General features: G+C 40.8%; 1 protein-coding gene across 2 annotated transcripts in view; it reads left to right on the forward strand.

Annotated features, from left to right (window-relative positions):
• Window positions 1-20,601, forward strand: part of CD109 (CD109 molecule) — a 143,904-nt gene that overhangs the window by 95,432 nt on the left and 27,871 nt on the right. For both annotated transcript variants that reach the window (XM_061131907.1, XM_061131908.1), the window contains exons 21-23: window positions 15-233; window positions 961-1,105; window positions 4,671-4,847. In XM_061131907.1, coding sequence (XP_060987890.1) covers window positions 15-233; window positions 961-1,105; window positions 4,671-4,847 — 541 coding nt within the window. The remainder of the gene's footprint in view (window positions 1-14; window positions 234-960; window positions 1,106-4,670; window positions 4,848-20,601) is intronic.

Consider the following 20,601-nt stretch of genomic DNA (forward strand, 5'->3'; position numbering starts at 1 on the left):
TGTTTTTCTTCCAGGTTAAGGTAATAATTGAGAAAAGTGATGCATTTGATATTCTAATGGCTTCGAATGAAATCAATGCCACGGGACACCAACAGACCATTCTGGTTCCCAGTGAGGATGGGGCAACTGTTCTTTTCCCCATCAGGCCAACACGTCTGGGGGAAGTGCCCATCACGGTCACAGCTGTTTCACCCGCTGCTTCTGATGCTGTCACCCAGAGGATTTTAGTGAAGGTAAATACTTGAAGTTTAAAACAAAATGGAAATACATAATTGAAAAGGAAGCAGAAGATGGTTTTTTTCCTGGTTAAATTTGTTTTCAAGACCTAGTAGGACATCTTCTCCACCCTCCAGGAATGCCTGATGTTTTTCTCATCTAAATGTAAAAATATATCACACAATTGGAGGTAATTGCCAATGTCTTATTTAAATTTATAGTATGATTATAAAGCAGGTTACATTTACACTCTGTGTGACATTGGAATCCTGTTAAATTGTGCCAAGTTGATATATAGATTTTGAATTTTGGAATTCCTCAGTACAGGTAGAATAGGTTTTGTAGGTTTTTTTCAGAGAAGACAGTATGCACCAAAAGGCAACTCAGCATAGTGGATAAGCCTTTGTGTTCTGGAGGGAGGCAGCCCTGGGTTTCATCCCAGCTCTGTCAAGGGTGCCTTTGGACAAGGTATTTAATCTCTTTGAATAATAAAAGAACCTATTTCAGAGGGTTTCTCATCCCCTTTTCATCTTCTCCTTTATCATTTCCATTGCCATTCCATGAACTATTTTCTCTAATTTAAAGAGAAAGTAAACATTTATTAACGGGTTTGAACCAAGAATCAAGACCTTGTAGGTACTTATCTAAACATAACAGGCCAGACGATTAACTCGTTATCTGCCTATAGTTTTCTCTAGACAGAGGAATAGAGACCATGTTAACTGTGTTACTTTTTATCAACAGGCTGAAGGAATAGAAAAATCATATTCACAATCCATCTTGCTAGATTTGACGGACAGCACGCTACAAACTACCCTGAAAACACTGAGTTTCTCCTTTCCTCCTCACACAGTGAGTGGCAGTGAGAGGGTTCAGATCACTGCAATCGGTAAGAACAGGGTATATCACCCTCACCACTGGTTTATTCGTATATGATAATACACAGTTCTCATTTATTTGTACATACATTTTCTTTTTTAAGGAATTATTTAAATTGAAATACAGTTGATTGACACTGTTTTGGGTGAACAGTAAAGTGGTTCAGTTATACATATGTATAAGTATATATTTTTTCAGATCCTTTTCCATTATAGTTTATTACAAGAAATTGAATATAGTTCCCTGTACTATACAGTAGGTCCTTTTTAGGTATATTTTCTTATTTAATCCTAGTTAAATAAAACTTTTTCTAGTTGCTGCCAACCGCTGATTCCAGTAGAAGGGCAAGTAAGATGTGTGTCCTTGACCAGTTCTTCTGGACCAGTTCTCGACCAGTCTTCAAGTGCACATGAATCTTCTGGGGACGCTGTGCGAAGGCAGATTCTGGCTCAGTAGGCGTGGGGTGGGCCCTGGATTCTGCGTTTCTAAGAGGTTCCCAGGTGTTGCTGATGTTTCTAGTGGGCAGTCCACTCTTTGAGGAGCCAGGCCACAATATTGTGTGGCTGGAGGGAGGAGTTTTTCTGCCTGTGTGGCTCTCCGTTACTGGTGAATATCACAGCCTTCTGTGGAGCTTTGCAAATACGCAAATATCCGGGTTCCACTCCCAGTCTACTCAGTGAGACTCCCTTGGGCTATGGCTAGGACATGCATGTTTTGAATAGGTTCTGCTAGTGCTTCTGACAACCAGAAGTTGAGGACCACTGCCTTGAGTGGTTTTCTGTGCAGAACACAAGTACCCTGTACCGTTGGAAGCTACCCACTGACTTAGTCAGCTTCTCCTAGTTGCCTTGGTAACCCCAAAGGACTTTCAACTATTAGAACTTCCACAGAAATGGCTTATTTGTATAGTTGTGCTTTACAAATAGCTGAAAGAAATGTTTAGGTTTTGTTGTTTTTCAGTCGCTCAGTCGTGTCTGACTCTTTGCGACCTACCTCATGGACTGCAGCATGCCAGACTTCCCTGTCCTTCACTATCTCCTGGAGTTTGCTCCAACTTGAGATGATGATGCCATCCAACCATCTCATCCTCTGTCGTCCCCTTCTCCTCCTGCCCTTAATCTTTCCCAGCATCAGGGTCTTTTCCAATGAGCCGGCTCTTTGCATCAGGTAGCCCAAGTATTGGAAATGTTTCAATTAATGACATCTAAATAATTTGTTAGGTCTTTGAGGTGTCAAGACCTAAGGCACTTTTTCTTTTGAATCTCACCTGCAGATGTAGTGCTTTTTATTATTACTCCAAACAACCAGTCCCTCTAGGAGGGGGCTTTTTGGGGAGACTTAGATATAATTCTTAAAAAGAAATAAATAAACTCTCTATTGAGGAGAATACATTCTGCTTAAACACCTCCCACCGTGGTGGGGTGCTGGGAGATGATGTCGCGTGTGTGCACACATACAGAGGGAAGAGCCTTGAAGTTTTTTCTTTTTAAACTTTTTTTATTTTGTATTGGGGTAAAGGCTACCCATTCCAGTATTCTGGCCTGGAGAATTCCATGGACTGTATAGTCCATGGTGTTGGAAGGAGACACGACTGAGTGATAGCTTACAGTGAACGGTGTCGAATTTGTGATCACCAAGGATTTAACTTCGGGACCAGGGACCAGGCTTGATCACTCAAGAGCTTTTGTACAGCAGAGTTTTATTAAAGTGAAAAGGAACGGGGAAAGCTTCTGACATAGACATCGGAAGGGGAATGGAGAATGCCCCCCTTGATAGTGTTAGCAAGGGAGTTAAATGCTTTTTTAACTGGTTATTACAGTAAATCAAAAGAATGTCTCAAGGTTGTAAAGATCTTACTAGACCCACTCCCATAATATACATTTTAAGATAACAGGATTGGTCAGAAGATTTTCAGGAAGGAGAAACATGTCCTCGAGCAGGATACATTATTTTTATATTATCCTTACTGAGGAATGTAGGAAAAAACGTTTGTCCTTTCCTCTTTGAGAATTCCAGACCCCTATCTCCTCCTTGAGAGCCCCAGACCCCTTTCTTCTCCTCGGGGACCCTGGACTTCTTATCAACCTGCCTAGGAATTGACTTGCTCATGAGCGACTTTCACTTTCTTTCATAGCCAGTTAACAATGTTGTGATAGTTTCCGGTGAATAGTGAAGGGACTCAACCATATATATATGTATCCATTCTCCCCCAAACTCCCCTCCCATCCAGGCTGCTATATAACATTGAGCTGAGTTTCCTGTGCTATACAGTAAGACCCTGTTGGTTATCCATTTATAATATGTGTATTATACATATACATATGAACAGTGTATACATGTTCATTCCCAAACTCCCTAACTATCCCTTCCACCCAAGAGCCTTGAAGTTTGAGTGTGTACCATCTTTCCTTATGTTGGAATGAGTCTACCTGTGGTTGTTGAATATTCTGAAGTTTAATTTTAAAGTTTGATTTAAAATAATGTTTTTTTCAAGTTTTATTTTTATACAGTATTTATTTAAAAAAGCTGTTTGGTTTTTAATTTGCTATTAAAAAACCTGTTTGTGTTTTATTTGGTGAATATTGGCTTGCTTCTTTGACTATTAAAAGTCCAAGTTTATGTTCACTTTGAATATTAAAAGCATAAGGTGCAGTGGTGGTAATAATAAGAAACAAAACCTGTACTGGTATTTACTTCTCTGAGTTAACATCTAAAGTTTAAGACATGGTACACTAGCGTTTCTGCGGCCTACACACACGAAAGTCTTCCTCTCTTATTTGGATTCATTTTTTTAGGAGCAAGTTTTCAATAGGTATCTGGACTTGGAATGGTGAAGTTTTTAAAATAAACCACACTGACGAATATTCTTCTCTATACAGTTCAACCATAATGAGGTCAAAATTAGAACTCAGCCTTTACATTTTTAAATTTTTACTTATTTTCTTGAGTCATGGTGTTAGAATGTGGGTAGAGGAATGTGGGTAAGCGTGTGTTTTGTTTAACTTTATGTTACTAACTTTGAAGAATACTTGTAACCCATTTTGATCCTGAGATTCATTGAAACATATATACCGATTAGTTCTACTTTGTTGTTGATAAATAGAGCACATTGAAAAATACCACAAGCCCTGCCCTTAGAGTGTCATTTCTCAAGAATTTATAGTGTATTAGTAAGGAAGTCAAAATAAAGTTCTATTTATGTGAATAACACTAACTTTTCTTCCCTGTATAAGAATGATGATTTCCTAATGCAAATAATTTTGGTTAGGAATTTTAAAAAAAACTCACAGTTTGCTTATGTGTGCTGTATCTTTGTAAAAAAACTCACAGTTTGCTTATGTGTGCTGTATCTTTGAGCTAAAAGTCTCCTAGTTTGTCGCATAATCTACAAGTTCAGTACCATTGTATTCTCATTTATTTGACCAGTCCTCCTAAAGCCGGATGTGGTTTCTCCTGTGTTCCCGGCAGTGGAACAGTAATATTGCTTCCATGTTGGGTGCCTTCTGCTCTCTTTGCCATTAGGCGGTATGGTTACTGGGGATTTGCTGACCTTGATAAATATCTTGTGCTTTCAGGAGATATTCTTGGTTCGTCCATCAATGGCTTAGCCTCCCTGATTCGGATGCCTTATGGCTGTGGTGAACAGAACATGATAAATTTTGCTCCAAATATTTATGTTTTGGATTATCTGACTAAAAAGAAACAACTGACCGAGAATTTAAAAGAAAAAGCCCTTTCTTTTATGAGGCAAGGTAAGCATTTTAGAAATATACTTTTTTTTTGTAAAAATACATTTGTTTCTGTTTTTGGTTTGTTTTCGGTCAGCGTTGACTCTAGACTGTATTTCAGAATGGACGGGTTTTGTCCTTGCTGTGTGCTTGTGACCTGAGATGGTGTGGAATGTGCTGGAAGTGTTAACAGCTGTCACCACTTGTCCTCAGCGTCGGGCTCACTGACTGCTGCGAAGATGTTTGTTAAAGGAGTTTGATCCTGGAGGGGCTTATATTTTCATAAGGGATTGGAAATTTAAAGCCCCTTAAAAATCTGGTGGTGAAGGACAGGCAAGGCTGGTGTGCTGCAGCTCATGGGGTCGCAAAGAGTTGGACACGACTTAGTGACTGAACAACAACAAAAATCTGAAGGAATGGATATTCATTGAGTCATTCCACGTTTCTGGAGTGTCTCTGAGGGACCAGGGTCAGTTCCCGTGCTGAGGCTGCAGGAAGTCAGGCCCTTCCTCCCAGGGAAGTCCGTGTTCAGTGGAGAAAGTCTGTATGTGGTGAACAGGCGTGGTGTCATATGGTGGGGGCGTTTAACATTACAAGTGGCGGGGGGCTAGGAGGGAAGAGTGAGTATGGGGTCCCCTCCTGGCCACATGGAAAACATGAGAACTCTGCCCTGACGCCCTGGGGAGGCTGCTGCTGTTTGCAGACGCAGAGATGCTCTGTGTCTACAAGTTGCTATTAACAATCATTAACATCGGTTGATGCTTACAAATGTGGCAGGCAGTGTTCTAAGCACCTTACATAATATTTTACTTACTGGTCACAGTCAGTATGGTTATTGTCCTCCTCTTACAGACAAAAGTTTGTAAAAATCTGGCACAGAAAAGTTGCCTAACTTGTTAGGTCATATAGGTGAGTGGTAGAGCTGGGGTCTGAACTCACTGTCTGGCCCCCGAGTCCATACTCTTAATGTCCATACTTAAGAGAAAATGGAAAGTTGTGAGGCATTTTTAACAATAATAATGTAAACTTGATTTTTTTCCAATACTCGAAAAGCTAGCCACCCAGAGTCACGGTTTCAGCTTTGTGCTTCCATTAGGGGACCGCTATCAACATCTCAGTTGCTTAGTGGTAAAGAATCTGCCTGCCAATACAGGAGATGCTGGTTTAATCCCTGGATCAGAAAGATGCCCTGGAGAAGGAAATGGCAACCCACTCCAGTATAGTTGCCTAGGAAATCCCATGCATAGAGGGGCCTGGTGAGCTACAGTCCCTGGGGTCACAGAACAGTCGGACATGATTTAGCAACTAAACAAGAAGAAGTAAGATCTCTGTATGGCTGAGTTTATCATTCTGCACAGTTTGGGGTACCTGCTGTCCATCAAACTGATGAGAAAATTGGTCAAAATTATAGGAAACTGATTGTTCAGTATAATCTACAAATTGAATGAACACTTTCCATCCTACCTTTTTTAACAATTTTTTTAAACCTTTTTTTTTAAACCTTTTTAAAAACAATGAATGGGTTAAATGCCAATAGAGGCAAGCTTGTTAGTGATTTGGCTAACTTTTCCACACTTAGGAATTCGAAAACTCAGTAAAGACGTTATTTTAATGTGAGCTTTTCTTCCAGGCTCCCTCATTATGAAGGGACATGTTTGTCCTAAACTAACTGCTGTGTAATAATGATAATCACTTACCCTGTTTTACAAATACTGTAATTTAATTTTCACAAAAGCCCTTGGAGATAGGAGTACTGTTATTGCTTCCATTTTGCAGATGAGAAAACTGAGGTACAGGAGGCTAAATAACTTCCCCATGGTTCCCCTGGATGGCCTGGCTCCCAAGTCCATGCTCAGGATGCCAGGAGATAGTGTTACTTTGCAACATTCTTAGGTTCAGTTCAGTTCAGTTCAGTCGCTCAGTCGTGTCTGACTCTTTGCGACCCCATGAATCGCAGCACACCAGACCTCCCTGTCCATCACCAACTCCCGGAGTTTACTCAGACTCATGCCCATCGAGTCGGTGATGCCATCCAGCCATCTCATCCTCTGTCGTCCCCTTCTCCTCCTGCCCCCAATCCCTCCCAGCATCAGGGTCTTTTCCAATGAGTCAACTCTTCGCATGAGGTGGCCAAAGTACTGGAATTTCAGCTTTAGCATCAGTCCTTCCAGTGAACACCCAGGACTTAGCTCCTTTAGAATGGACTGGTTGAATCTCCTTGCAGTCCAAGGGACTCTCAAGAGTCTTCTCCAACACCACAGTTCAAAAGCATCAATTCTAAGGCACTCAGTTATCTTCACAGTCCAACTCTCACATCCATACCTGACCACTGGAAAAACCATAGCCTTGACTAGACAGACCTTTGTTGGCAAAGTAATGTCTCTGCTTTTTAATATGCTGTCTAGGTTGGTCATAACTTTTCTACCTAGGAGCAAGCGTCTTTTAATTTCATGGCTGCAATCACCATCTGCAGTGATTTTGGAGCCCCCCAAAATAAAGTCTGACACTGTTTCCACTGTCTCCCCATCTATTTGCCATGAAGTGATGGGACCAGATGCCATGATCTTAGTTTTCTGAATTTTGAGCTTCAAGCCAACTTTTCACTCTCCTCTTTCACTTTCCTCAAGAGGCTCTTCAGTTCATCTTCACTTTCTGCCATAAGGGTGGTGTCATCTGCATATCTAAGGTTATTGATATTTCTCCCAGCAATCTTGATTCCAGCTTGTGCTTCTTCCAGCCCAGCGTTTCTCCTGATGTACTCTGCATATAAGTTAAATAAGCAGGGTGACAATATACAGCCTTGACGTACTCCTTTTCCTATTTGGAACCAGTCTGTTGTTCCATGTCCAGTTCTAACTGTTGCTTCCTGACCTGCATACAGGTTTCTCAAGAGGCAGGTCAGGTAGTCTGGTATTCCCATCTCTTTCAGAATTTTCCACAGTTTATTATGATCCACACAGTCGAAGGCTTTGGCGTAGTCAATAAAGCAGAAATAGATGTTTTTCTGGAACTCTCTTGCTTTTTGGATGATCCAGCGGATGTTGGCAATTTGATCTCTGGTTCCTCTGGATTTTCTAAAACCAGCTTGAACATCTGGAAGTTCATGGTTCACGTATGGCTGAAGTCTGGCTTGGAGAATTTTGAGCATTACTTTACTAGCGTGTGAGATGAGTGCAATTGTGCAGTAGTTTGAGCATTCTTTGGCATTGCCTTTCTTAGGGACTGGAATGAAAACTGACCTTTTCCAGTCATGTGGCCATTGCTGAGTTTTCCAAATTTGCTGGCATATTGAGTGCAGCACTTTCACAGCACCATCTTTCAGGATTTGAAATAGCTCAACTGGAATTCCATCACAGCCATTAGCTTTGTTCGTAGTGATGCTTTCTAAGGCCCGCCTGACTTCACATTCCAGGATGTCTGGCTCTAGGTGAGTGATCACACCATTGTGATTATCTGGGTTGTGAAGATCTTTTTTTTTTTTTTAATTATTTTTTTTTAATTATTATTATTTTTTTTTGGTCATACATTGATATGAATCAGCCATAGATTTACACGTATTCCCCATCCCAATCCCCCCTCCCACCTCCCTCTCCACCCAATTCCTCTGGGTCTTCCCAGTGCACCAGGTCCGAGCACTTGTCTCATGCATCCCACCTGGGCTGGTGATCTGTTTCACCATAGATAGTATACATGCTGTTCTTTTGAAATATCCCACCCTCACATTCTCCCACAGAGTTCAAAAGTCTGTTCTGTATTTCTGTGCCTCTTTTTCTGTTTTGCATATGGGGTTATCGTTACCATCTTTCTAAATTCCATATATATGTGTTAGTATGCTGTAATGTTCTTTATCTTTCTGGCTTACTTCACTCTGTATAAGGGGCTCCAGTTTCATCCATCTCATTAGGACTGGTTCAAATGAATTCTTTTTAACGGCTGAGTAATATTCCATGGTGTATATGTACCACAGCTTCCTTATCCATTCACTGCTGATGGGCATCTAGGTTGCTTCCATGTTCTGGCTATTATAAACAGTGCTGCGATGAACATTGGGGTGCACGTGTCTCTTTCAGATCTGGTTTCCTCAGTGTGTATGCCCAGAAGTGGGATTGCTGGGTCATATGGCAGTTCTATTTCCAGTTTTTTAAGAAATCTCCACACTGTTTTCCATAGCGGCTGTACTAGTTTGCATTCCCACCAACAGTGTAAGAGGGTTCCCTTTTCTCCACACCCTCTCCAGCATTTATTGCTTGTAGACTTTTGGATAGCAGCCATCCTGACTGGCATGTAATGGTACCTCATTGTGGTTTTGATTTGCATTTCTCTAATAATGAGTGAGGTTGAGCATCTTTTCATGTGTTTGTTAGCCATCTGTATGTCTTCTTTGGAGAAATGTCTGTTTAGTTCTTTGGCCCATTTTTTGATTGGGTCATTTATTTTTCTGGAATTGAGCTGCAGGAGTTGCTTGTAAATTTTTGAGATTAATCCTTTGTCTGTTTCTTCATTTGCTATTATTTTCTCCCAATCTGAGGGCTGTCTTTTCACCTTACTTATAGTTTCCTTTGTAGTGCAAAAGCTTTTAAGTTTCATTAGGTCCCATTTGTTTATTTTTGCTTTTATTTCCAATATTCTGGGAGGTGGGTCATAGAGGATCTTGCTGTGATTTATGTCGGAGAGTGTTTTGCCTATGTTCTCCTCTAGGAGTTTTATAGTTTCTGGTCTTACATTTAGATCTTTAATCCATTTTGAGTTTATTTTTGTGTATGGTGTTAGAAAGTGTTCTAGTTTCATTCTTTTACAAGTGGTTGACCAGTTTTCCCAGCACCACTTGTTAAAGAGGTTGTCTTTTTTTCCATTGTATATCCTTGCCTCCTTTGTCAAAGATAAGGTGTCCATAGGTTCGTGGATTTATCTCTGGGCTTTCTATTCTGTTCCATTGATCTATATTTCTGTCTTTGTGCCAGTACCATACTGTCTTGATGACTGTGGCTTTGTAGTAGAGTCTGAAGTCAGGCAGGTTGATTCCTCCAGTTCCATTCTTCTTTCTCAAGATTACTTTGGCTATTCGAGGTTTTTTGTATTTCCATACAAATTGTGAAATTCTTTGGTCTAGTTCTGTGAAAAATACCGTTGGTAACTTGATAGGGATTGCATTGAATCTATAGATTGCTTTGGGTAGAATAGCCATTTTGACAATATTGATTCTTCCAATCCATGAACACGGTATGTTTCTCCATCTGTTTGTGTCCTCTTTGATTTCTTTCATCAGTGTTTTATAGTTTTCTATGTATAGGTCTTTTGTTTCTTTAGGTAGATATACTCCTAAGTATTTTATTCTTTTTGTTGCAATGGTGAATGGTATTGTTTCTTTAATTTCTCTTTCTGTTTTTTCATTGTTAGTATATAGGAATGCAAGGGATTTCTGTGTGTTAATTTTATATCCTGCAACTTTACTATATTCATTGATTAGCTCTAGTAATTTTCTGGTAGAGTCTTTAGGGTTTTCTATGTAGAGGATCATGTCATCTGCAAACAGTGAGAGTTTCACTTCTTCTTTTCCTATCTGGATTCCTTTTACTTCTTTTTCTGCTGTGATTGCTGTGGCCAGAACTTCCAACACTATGTTGAATAGTAGTGGCGAGAGTGGGCACCCTTGTCTTGTTCCTGATTTCAGGGGAAATGCTTTCAATTTTTCACCATTGAGGGTGATGCTTGCTGTGGGTTTGTTATATATAGCTTTTATTATGTTGAGGTATGTTCCTTCTATTCCTGCTTTTTGGAGAGTTTTAATCATAAATGAGTGTTGAATTTTGTCAAAGGCTTTCTCTGCATCTATTGAGAGAATCATATGGTTTTTATCTTTCAATTTGTTAATGTGGTGTATTACATTGATTGATTTGCGGATATTAAAGAATCCTTGCATTCCTGGGATAAAGCCCACTTGGTCATGGTGTATGATTTTTTTAATATGTTGTTGGATTCTGTTTGCTAGAATTTTGTGAAGGATTTTTGCATCTATGTTCATCAGTGATATTGGCCTGTAGTTTTCTTTTTTTGTGACATCTTTGTCTGGTTTTGGAATTAGGGTGATGGTGGCCTCATAGAATGAGTTTGGAAGCTTACCTTCCTCTGCAATTTTCTGGAAGAGTTTAAGTAAGATAGGTGTTAGCTCTTCTCTAAAGTTTTGGTAGAATTCAGCTGTGAAGCCATCTGGTCCTGGGCTTTTGTTTGCTGGAAGATTTTTGATTACAGTTTCGATTTCCTTGCTTGTGATGGGTCTGTTAAGATCTTCTATTTCTTCCTGGTTCAGTTTTGAAAAGTTATACTTTTCTAAGAATTTGTGCATTTCTTCCAAGTTGTCCATTTTATTGGCATAGAGCTGCTGGTAGTAGTCTCTTATGATCCTTTGTATTTCAGTGTTGTCTGTTGTGATCTCTCCATTTTCATTTCTAATTTTGTTAATTTGGTTCTTCTCTCTTTGTTTCTTAATGAGTCTTGCTAATGGCTTGTCAATTTTGTTTATTTTTTCAAAAAACCAGCTTTTAGCTTTGTTGATTTTTGCTACGGTCTCTTTAGTTTCTTTTGCATTTATTTCTGCCCTGATTTTTAAGATTTCTTTCCTTCTGCTAACCCTGGGATTCTTCATTTCTTCCTTCTCTAATTGCTTTAGGTGTAGAGTTAGGTTATTTATTTGGTTTTTTTCTTGTTTCTTGATGTGAGCCTGTAATGCTATGAACCTTCCACTTAGCACTGCTTTTACAGTGTCCCATAGGTTTTGGGTTGTTGTGTTTTCATTTTCATTCATTTCTATACATATTTTGATTTCTTTTTTGATTTCTTCTATGATTTGTTGGTTATTCAGAAGCGTGTTATTTAGCCTCCATATGTTTGAATTTTTAACAATTTTTTTCCTGTAATCGAGATCTAATCTTACTGCACTGTGGTCAGAAAAGATGACTGGAATGATTTCAATTTTTTTGAATTTTCCAAGACCAGATTTATGGCCCAGGATGTGATCTATTCTGGTGAAGGTTCCGTGTGCACTTGAGAAAAAGGTGAAGTTGATTGTTTTGGGGTGAAATGTCCTATAGATATCAATTAGGTCTAGCTGGTCCATTGTGTCATTTAAGGTTTGTGTTTCCTTGTTAATTTTCTGTTTAGTTGATCTATCCATAGTTGTGAGTGGGGTATTAAAGTCTCCCACTATTATTGTGTTACTATTAATTTCCTCTTTCATACTCGTTAGTGTTTGCCTCACATATTGCGGTGCTCCTATGTTGGGTGCATATATCTTTATAATTGTTATATCTTCTTCTTGGATTGATCCTTTGATCATTATATAGTGTCCTTCTTTGTCTCTTTTCACATCCTTTATTTGAAAGTCTATTTTATCTGATATGAGTATTGCGACTCCTGCTTTCTTTTGGTCTCCGTTTGCATGAAATATTTTTTTCCAGCCCTTCACTTTTAGTCTGTATGTGTCTCTTGCTTTGAGGTGGGTCTCTTGTAGACAGCATATATAGGGGTCTTGTTTTTGTATCCATTCAGCCAATCTTTGTCTTTTGGTTGGGGCATTCAACCCATTTACATTTAGGGTAATTATTGATAGGTGTGGTCCCGTTGCCATTTACTTTGTTGTTTTGGGTTCACGTTTATACAACCTTTCTGCATTTCCTGTCTAGAGAAGATCCTTTAGCATTTGTTGAAGAGCTGGTTTGGTGGTGCTGAATTCTCTCAGCTTTTGCTTATCTGTAAAGCTTTTGAATTCTCCTTCATATCTGAATGAGATCCTTGCTGGATACAGTAATCTAGGTTGTAGGTTGTTCTCTTTTATTACTTTCAGTACGTCCTGCCATTCCCTTCTGGCCTGGAGGGTTTCTATTGAGAGATCAGCTGTTATCCTTATGGGGATCCCTTTGTGTGTTATTTGTTGTTTCTCCCTTGTTGCTTTTAATATTTGTTCTTTGTGTTTGATCTTTGTTAATTTGATTAATATGTGTCTTGGGGTGTTTCGCCTTGGGTTTATCCTGTTTGGGACTCTCTGGGCTTCTTGGACTTGGGTGGCTATTTCCTTCCCCATTTTAGGGAAGTTTTCAACTATTATCTCCTCGAGTATTTTCTCATGGCCTTTCTTTTTGTCTTCTTCTTCTGGAATTCCTATGATTCGAATGTTGGGGCATTTCACATTGTCCCAGAGGTCCCTGAGGTTGTCCTCATTTCTTTTGATCCTTTTTTCTTTTTTCCACTCTGCTTCATTTATTTCCACCATTTTATCTTCTATCTCACTTATCCTATCTTCTGCTTCCGTTATTCTACTCTTGGTTCCCTCCAAAGTGTTTTTGATCTCATTCATTGCATTATTCATTTTTAATTGACTCTTTTTTATTTCTTCTAGGTCTTTATTAAACATTTCTTGTATCTTTTCAATCTTTGTCTCCAGGCTATTTATCTGTAACTCCATTTTGTTTTCAAGATTTTGGATCATTTTTATTATCATTATTCTAAATTCTTTTTCAGGTAGATTCCCTATCTCCTCCTCTTTTGTTTGACTTGGTGGGCATTTTTCATGTTCCTTTACCTGTTGGGTATTTCTTTGCCTCTTCATCTTGTTTAGATTGCTGTGTCTGGAGTGGGCTTTCTGTATTTTGGAGGTCTGTGGTTCCTTTTTATTGTGGAGGATTTACCCCGTGCGTGGGGTTAGACGATTGGCTTGTCAAGGTTTCCTGGTTAGGGAAGCTTGCGTCAGTGTTCTGGTGCGTGGAATTTGATTTCTTCTCTTTGGAGAGCAATGGAGTGCCCAGTAATGAGTTTTGAGATGGGTCTATGTGTTAGGTGTGTCCTTGGGCAGGCTGTATGTTGACGTTCAGGGCTATGTTCCTGCGTTGTTGGAGAATTTGCATGGTATGTCTTGCTCTAAAACTTATTGGCTCTTGGGTGGTGGTTGGTTTCAGTGTAGGTATGGAGGCTTTTGGACGGTCACTTATTACTTAAAGTTCCATGTAGCCAGGAGTTTTCTGGTGTTCTCAGGTTTTGGGCTTAAGTCTCCTGCCTCTGGATTTCAGTTTTATTCTTCCTGTAGTCTCAGGACTTCTCCAACTATACAGCCCTGATAAGAAAACTTCTAGGTTAATGGCGAAAAGATTCTCCCCCGTTAGGGACACCCAGAGAGGTTCACAGAGTTACATGAAGAAGAGGAGAGGGAGGAGGGAGATAGAGATGAGCAGGAGGAGAAAAAGGGGGACTCAAGAGGAGAGAGACAGATCTACGCAGCTGTCTGTTCCCAGAGTGTTCTCCGTAGCCCAGTCACCTACAAAGATTCACAGAATTGGATTGGGAAGAGAAGGGGAAAGGAGGAAATAGAGGTGTTCTGAGGTAGAAAACAGAGAGTCAAGATTGGGAGAGAATAATCTTCGGTTTAAAAATAGGGCTTCTCTTCTTTTTTTTTTGTAAGGTTATAGTGCATTGAAAATGAAAATTAAGGAGTAGTAGAGGAGTACTAGAGGACTTTAAAAGAAATAAGAGAAAAAGAAGAATAGAAAATAGAAGAGAAAGAGGAAAGAAAAAAAAGAGAAAAAAAAAGAAAAAAAAAAGAAAAAGAAAAAAAAAAGAAAGAAAAAAAAATTTTTTTTTTCCCTAATTAAAAAAATCGTAAAAATCTATGGAAATGAAAGTTAAGGAGTAATGGGGGAGTAATAGGGGATTTTAAAGGAAAATAAAAGAGAAAAAATAAAAAAGAAAAAATAATAAAAAAGAAAAAAAAAAGAAAAAAAAAAAGAGAAAAAAGTAAAATTATATCTAGGAGTTTCTCTGGAGCTGTTGTGGTCAGTGTGGGTTCAGCTCAGTTTCAGATAGCTCCTCGTTCCAGCTTACACTTCTTGATATCTACAGGCCCTTTCCGGTGTAGTCCGTGTTTTCTATGGGGATTTTAATCTGTTGCACCAGTCCCTTCTGAAGCGGTTCCCTTTGTTTATTTGGCTTCTGTTTACCGGTCTCTTCAGAGCCTCATTTCCGCCCTGACAGAGGCGGGCGGAGGTGGACTGTTATTGAGGTAGCTAGTTCCGTCGCTCTGCCGGGAGGGGCTGGCGCTGCAGGGAGGGGCTGGCGCTGCCTTCGTCTGCGCTGCTCAGGCTCCCGGCTGTTCTATATGGAGCGCGCCCCGAGCTGTGCGAGATTCCAGCCCTCGGGTGTTCCACAAAAGCGCGGAACGGAAAGCTGCGCCTGCTCTCTGTGCCTCCCCGTCAGAGCGGTCCAGGCAGCCAGGGGCTCGGTGGGCGCACTCTCCCCAGGTGTGGCGCACTCCCTCCCTTCCGCGGACCCAGTCTCAGTTTCCGCTGGCGCCAGGCGGGTCCGTGCGCCTTCTGCCCTCTGCGTCCCCAGCCCCAGTCCCCGCCCGCGCCGGTCGGGCGCCTGCGCCCTGTGTCTCGCCGCGACCTTCCCCTCCCCCCTGCCTCCTGCGTCCGGCGGGGCTGGGCCGGTCCGCAGCCTGCGAGCTCTTCTCTGAATTTTCTCGGTCTCTTTGTTCTGCGAACGGCCAGCAGTGTGTTCGGGCCGGTTAATTTTCTCTCTCTCTTTTGGTCTCCCACAGTTCAAGTTGGCAACTCACAGAAGCTCCCTCCGATTGTCCTCAGGGCACTCAGGCCCGGACCCTACTCCAAACAATGCCGCCTAAGATTCCCTTCCCGGGACGGATCTCCGTCCTTAGCTCTTTTGTCTCACTTTTAATCTTTTATATTTTGTCCTACCTCCTTCCGAAGACAATGGGCTGCTTTTCTGGGCGCCTGATGACCTCAGCTAGCGATCAGAAGTTGTTTTGCGAAGTTTGCTCTGCATTCAGTTATTCTTTTGATGAATTTGTAGGAGAGAAAGTGGTCTGCTCGTCCTACTCCTCTGCCATCTTGGCTCCTCCCCGTGAAGATCTTTTTTGTACAGTTCTTCTATGTCTTCTTAGGTTATTGGAAGCAATAGGAGAGGATGGAGGAGGACCAGGAATTGGGCCAAGTCTCTTCAGTATGATGAACATGCAAGAGGTCTCAATGGGAGTTCTGAAAAAATAGGAAGGGAGGCCCATGGCCCCTGTAGGGAAAGAGAGGCCAGAGGTTAGAATCTCGGGTGTCAGGTTAGACCAGAGTGAGTTGTGAGATGTTAGATCCAAGAAGCTGAGCTGCAGTCAGTTTCCTGAGTGCCCCCTGGCTAGGTGGGCAGACACGGGCTGAGTGCAAGGCTGGGGGCTGCGTGGGAGGACAGACCTAAGGGAGGCCGGGGATTGGGGTCAGGGCTGGGTGTGACCTGAGTTCTGTACGAAGGAGATGGTGGTAGAGTTTCCATCAGATTAGAGCTAGGTGTTTCAGGCATTTAGGCTTCCCTGGTGGTTCAGATGGTAAAGAATCTGCAATGTAGGAGACCCAGTTTCGATCCCTGGGTTGGAAAGATCCCCTGGAGAAGGAAATGACAACCCACTCCTGTATTCTTGCCTGGAAAATTCCATGGACAGAAGAGCCTGGCAGGCCATAGTCCCTGAGGTCACAAAGAGTTGGACATGACTGAGCGACTGATACTTTGCAGGAATTTATGACATCTCATGCCTAGGCCCTTCAGTCCTCTAGGAAATTCTCAAAGATGTAGCAATTGGTACTTTGTGCGTTGAGCTGCCTCTTAAAACTTGTTCTCCTTTCTGCATATGTTTGTGAATCAGCCATGTTTTTTTCAGTTTAGCTATTAATTTATTTAAAGAGAAGGGTAAAAATATCAAATGTTCTATCATGTATGCAGAAAACACACGTTATTAATGTTTCAAGAAAAATGGTACTTATATACTAAGACATTTCCTCTGTGATTTCCAAGTACTTATGGCCTTCATGTAATGCATCTTTGCATGTCCTCTACCTGGAATGGCCTTCATGATCTATGAACTATGTTTGCTTGATGAAATCTGCTAATTTTTAAAGTGACTCAGTCATATTTTAAATATATAAATACAGGAACTGCTTTTTTCCAAGAGGGAAGCTTATTGGAAACAGGGTAACAGGGTAAGTTATTATCATTATTACACAGAAGTTGGTTTAGGATAAATGTGTCCGTTTATAATGAGGGAACCTGGAAGAAAGGCTCACATTAAAATAATCTCTTTACTGAGTTTTCTAATTCTTAACTGTGCAAAAGTTAGCCAAATCACTAACAAGCTTGCCTTAAACTTATAATTAAGTTTAAGCAGTGGTACCAGGGACTCTTGGTATAGTGTATGCCACACTAAAATCAGGTGAGATGTTGGCATGGTGCCATAATTGTTATCGTTAAGGAGATGAGTGAAAACTATTTTTCATAACTCTGCATCTTTTAAAGACAAGATTCTGACTTATATTTGAAATGTAGTTTGGCTGGTTTCAAGTAGAGAGTATGTAGGCACTAGACTGGTGCTTTATAACTTGATATAGTATATTCTTTGATATATTACATTCTTTGAGAGAGTGTAGAGAACAGAGGAGCCTGGCCTGCTGCAGTCCATAGGGTCACAAAGAGTAGGACATGACTTAGTGACTGAACAACAACAAATAAAGTGGAATATTTTTAGAAAATGCCACTGATTGCATATTTTATGTGTTTCTGGAATGTTGGTCAATCAAATATCAATGCTTTAAAGAGACAGAATAAGTTTTCTAGTGTGAACCATTTGGAGTGAAAGTTGCTCAGTCGTATCTGACTCTTTGCGACCCCATCCATGGGATTCTCCAAGCCAGAATACTAGAGTGGGTAGTGTTTCCCTTCTCCAGGGAGTCTTCCCAGCCCAGGGATCAAACCCAGGTCTCCCACATTGCAGGCGGATTCCTTACCAGCTGAGCCACAAGGGAAGCCCATTAAGGAACAATAATTTACACCTTAAGAATTTGAGTTTCTGTCCTAGCCACTTTGCTGTGGGTTAGTATTGACAGATGCCCTAAAAAAATGAACACTCCAAATCCTCAGTATCCTTTTTTTTTGTTCTAAAAGGAGTGCTGGTCCCCCATGCCTGTCCCGGCAAGGTAGGTGCCAGACTGCAGTTTCAAAGCAGCCCTGCATTGCATTTGCCGGTTGTTAGAGGGTGTAGAGACCCCAGAGGGCAGTACAGGCTGTGTGGGCAGAATGGAGAACCTTGGAGCTGTGAGATGGGCAAGTCCCCCACCACGGGAGGTGGAGCCCTGGTTCTGGCCTCGGTGGGGGCTGTCAGCCCTGGGCTCTGAGCCGCACCTCCTGCCCTGGGCTGGTTTCCCTAGCCTCGTCTTTCCACCTGTAAGACATGGGTAAATAAGTACCTGCTTCTTAGGGCTGTTTTGAAGACTAAATGAAGTATTTTAACACACAGTAAATGCCCAGGAACTGTCAGCTATAATATACTTAGTTGCATCTAAACTAGGAGATAGGGTCTCAGGTCAGCAAGTAAATTCTGTCTGTTCTGCCTCTAAAAACAAGTGTGAAATTCCTCTGCTCTCTCCATCCCAGGCTGATGGCTTTATTCTGACATGTTGCTGCTCCCCATGTACTCCAGTGGCTTCCTAAATAACACTCTTTGCCAACCTGTTCACCTTCCTTTAATACAGTTTCTGCATATTTTATAATAAAAAGGATCTTTGGATAATGTCAAGATCATGAGACTTTGTTGAATTCTCCTGCGGTTTCCTGGGCTGGGCTTGCAGGCCCTGAGTGAACACCGGACCCTTCTTTCACTTCTCCTGCAACTACCCCCCCCCCAGGGCTCTGTCCTGCCATGTCTAGGCGCTCCCAGGTCCACGGTGCGCAGGGTCTTTCCACCTGTCCTGCCTTCTCCTGGGGTGCTCTCCCCCTTGATCTTCCCAGGGCTGGCTCTTTCTGGTCACCCAGGTGGTGTTTTCTGCAAAATGGCCTTCACCTAAGTCAGTAGCTCTGACTTAAATCATGCCATTTATTATATTCTTTAATTATGCCATTTAATACATTCTTAAATTATACCATTTAATATATTCTTAAATTATGCCATTTAATATATTCTTAAATTATGCCACTTAATATATTCTTCATCACACTTGACATTATGTAAAATATTCTTGTTTTTCTGTTATCTGACTGTCTCCTGCTCCAGAAAGTAAGCTCCCTGACAGTGGGGACTGCTTGAATCTCTTCTCCATGGTTGGGCCCCTCAGTATGTGCAGAATGGGTGAAGGCATCCATATCAGCATTCACTTCTTTGGGCTTTCGGTTGATCACCCTAATGTGGAGGTTGAGTCTAGAAGATCTCTCAGGTGTTTCCATGATGCATGGTTATTTCTTACCACCACAGTGCCTACCTGGCTCTGGCAGGTTTTTATGAACTAGGAAATGTGACTAGGGATTTGAACCTGTTACCTTTTGAGCTGGTGAAGTGGCTGATGGGAATCAGTCCCGCTGTTGTTGTTGCTCAATCGTGTGCACCTCTTTGTGACCCTGTGGAGTGCAGCACGCCAGGCTTCCCTACCCCACTGTCCCCTGGAGTTTGCTCAAACTCACGTCCACTGGGTTGATGATGCCATCCAACCATCTCATCCTCTGTCGTCCCCTTCTCCTCCTGCCCTCAATCTTTCCCAGCATCAGGGTCTTTTCAAATGAGTCAGCTCTTTGCATCAGGTGGCCAAAGTACTGGAGCTTCATTCAGCTTCAGCATCAGTCCTTCCAATGAATGCTCAGGATTGATTTCCTTTCGGATGGACTGGTATGATCTCCTTGCAGTCCAAGGGACTCTCTAGAGTCTTCTCCAGTGAGCTCCTCAAAAATGCATCTTTTCACATGATGAACTAAATTACATTAGTTATGAAGTAGTGGACAAAAACTTCTTGGTGTCATGATTTTCATTATGAGATCAGTGCCTCATTTCAGAGACTCTGTTTTTCCTTTTGGTATCACGTTTGCCAAAGTTTTAAAAAACATACCATAGTTGTTTTAATTTTTTTAAGGGATTAAAGTGGCTTTGACACAAGTCATGATTATATTATTAAATATCATTTGTGAACAGCACATGGTTTTCCTTAAATCATGCTTGGCCCAGGAGCCCTGTGACCTAACCCTGTATTTTTTTTTGATCTAAACAATAGCTACATCATTGAATGAAGTATCTTTTACTGTCAAAAAGAAAAATAGAATCATAAAATGAAAACTTGTTCAAATATTTAAATTGTAGTTCCTGCAGCTCAGTTTTTCAAGTAAGACTCAGACCAAACTTAGTTGAAAACACATTATATTTTCTCTGTTGAAATAAAGACAGGGAATAATAGGTTTCAGAACTCTGATGCTCCATTTGGCCTTCACAAGAATGGCTAGAGGCAATAGTAAAGATGCTAAAAAGAAAATGTTGGTGAAGTTCTCACTGTCCATTTCATGTCAGAAAGAGTAAGGAAGTTGATAATGAATACTTTTCTTTTAGTATAGAGAATATTTTAATCAGGTTTTTTTTTTTTTTTTTTTTTGCCAGAGAAAGATATTGGTACAGCCACAAAGAGCTGATTTTACTCCTTCTATTTGTATGCAATTGTGACACTTGTGATAAACTAAGACAAATTATGTTTAGAACTTTACTTTTCTATGTGCTTCTATGAGTGGTACTTTCCTCTTTATTATGATAAATTGTAAATATTTTACATTCATGACTATTCCAAAGGAAATTCATGACCCGCAATGTATGTATCTTGTCCAACCCTTTATAAACAACAGTTCATGCATCAGTATTTTAAATTTTAGAAGCGTCTGTTAATTCTGATTATACATTACTTTCTAATGCAAGAGCTCTTCTTTAAACTATGAA

This window comes from Dama dama, chromosome 28, assembly GCF_033118175.1.
Source record: "Dama dama isolate Ldn47 chromosome 28, ASM3311817v1, whole genome shotgun sequence".
NCBI lineage: Eukaryota > Metazoa > Chordata > Mammalia > Artiodactyla > Cervidae > Dama > Dama dama.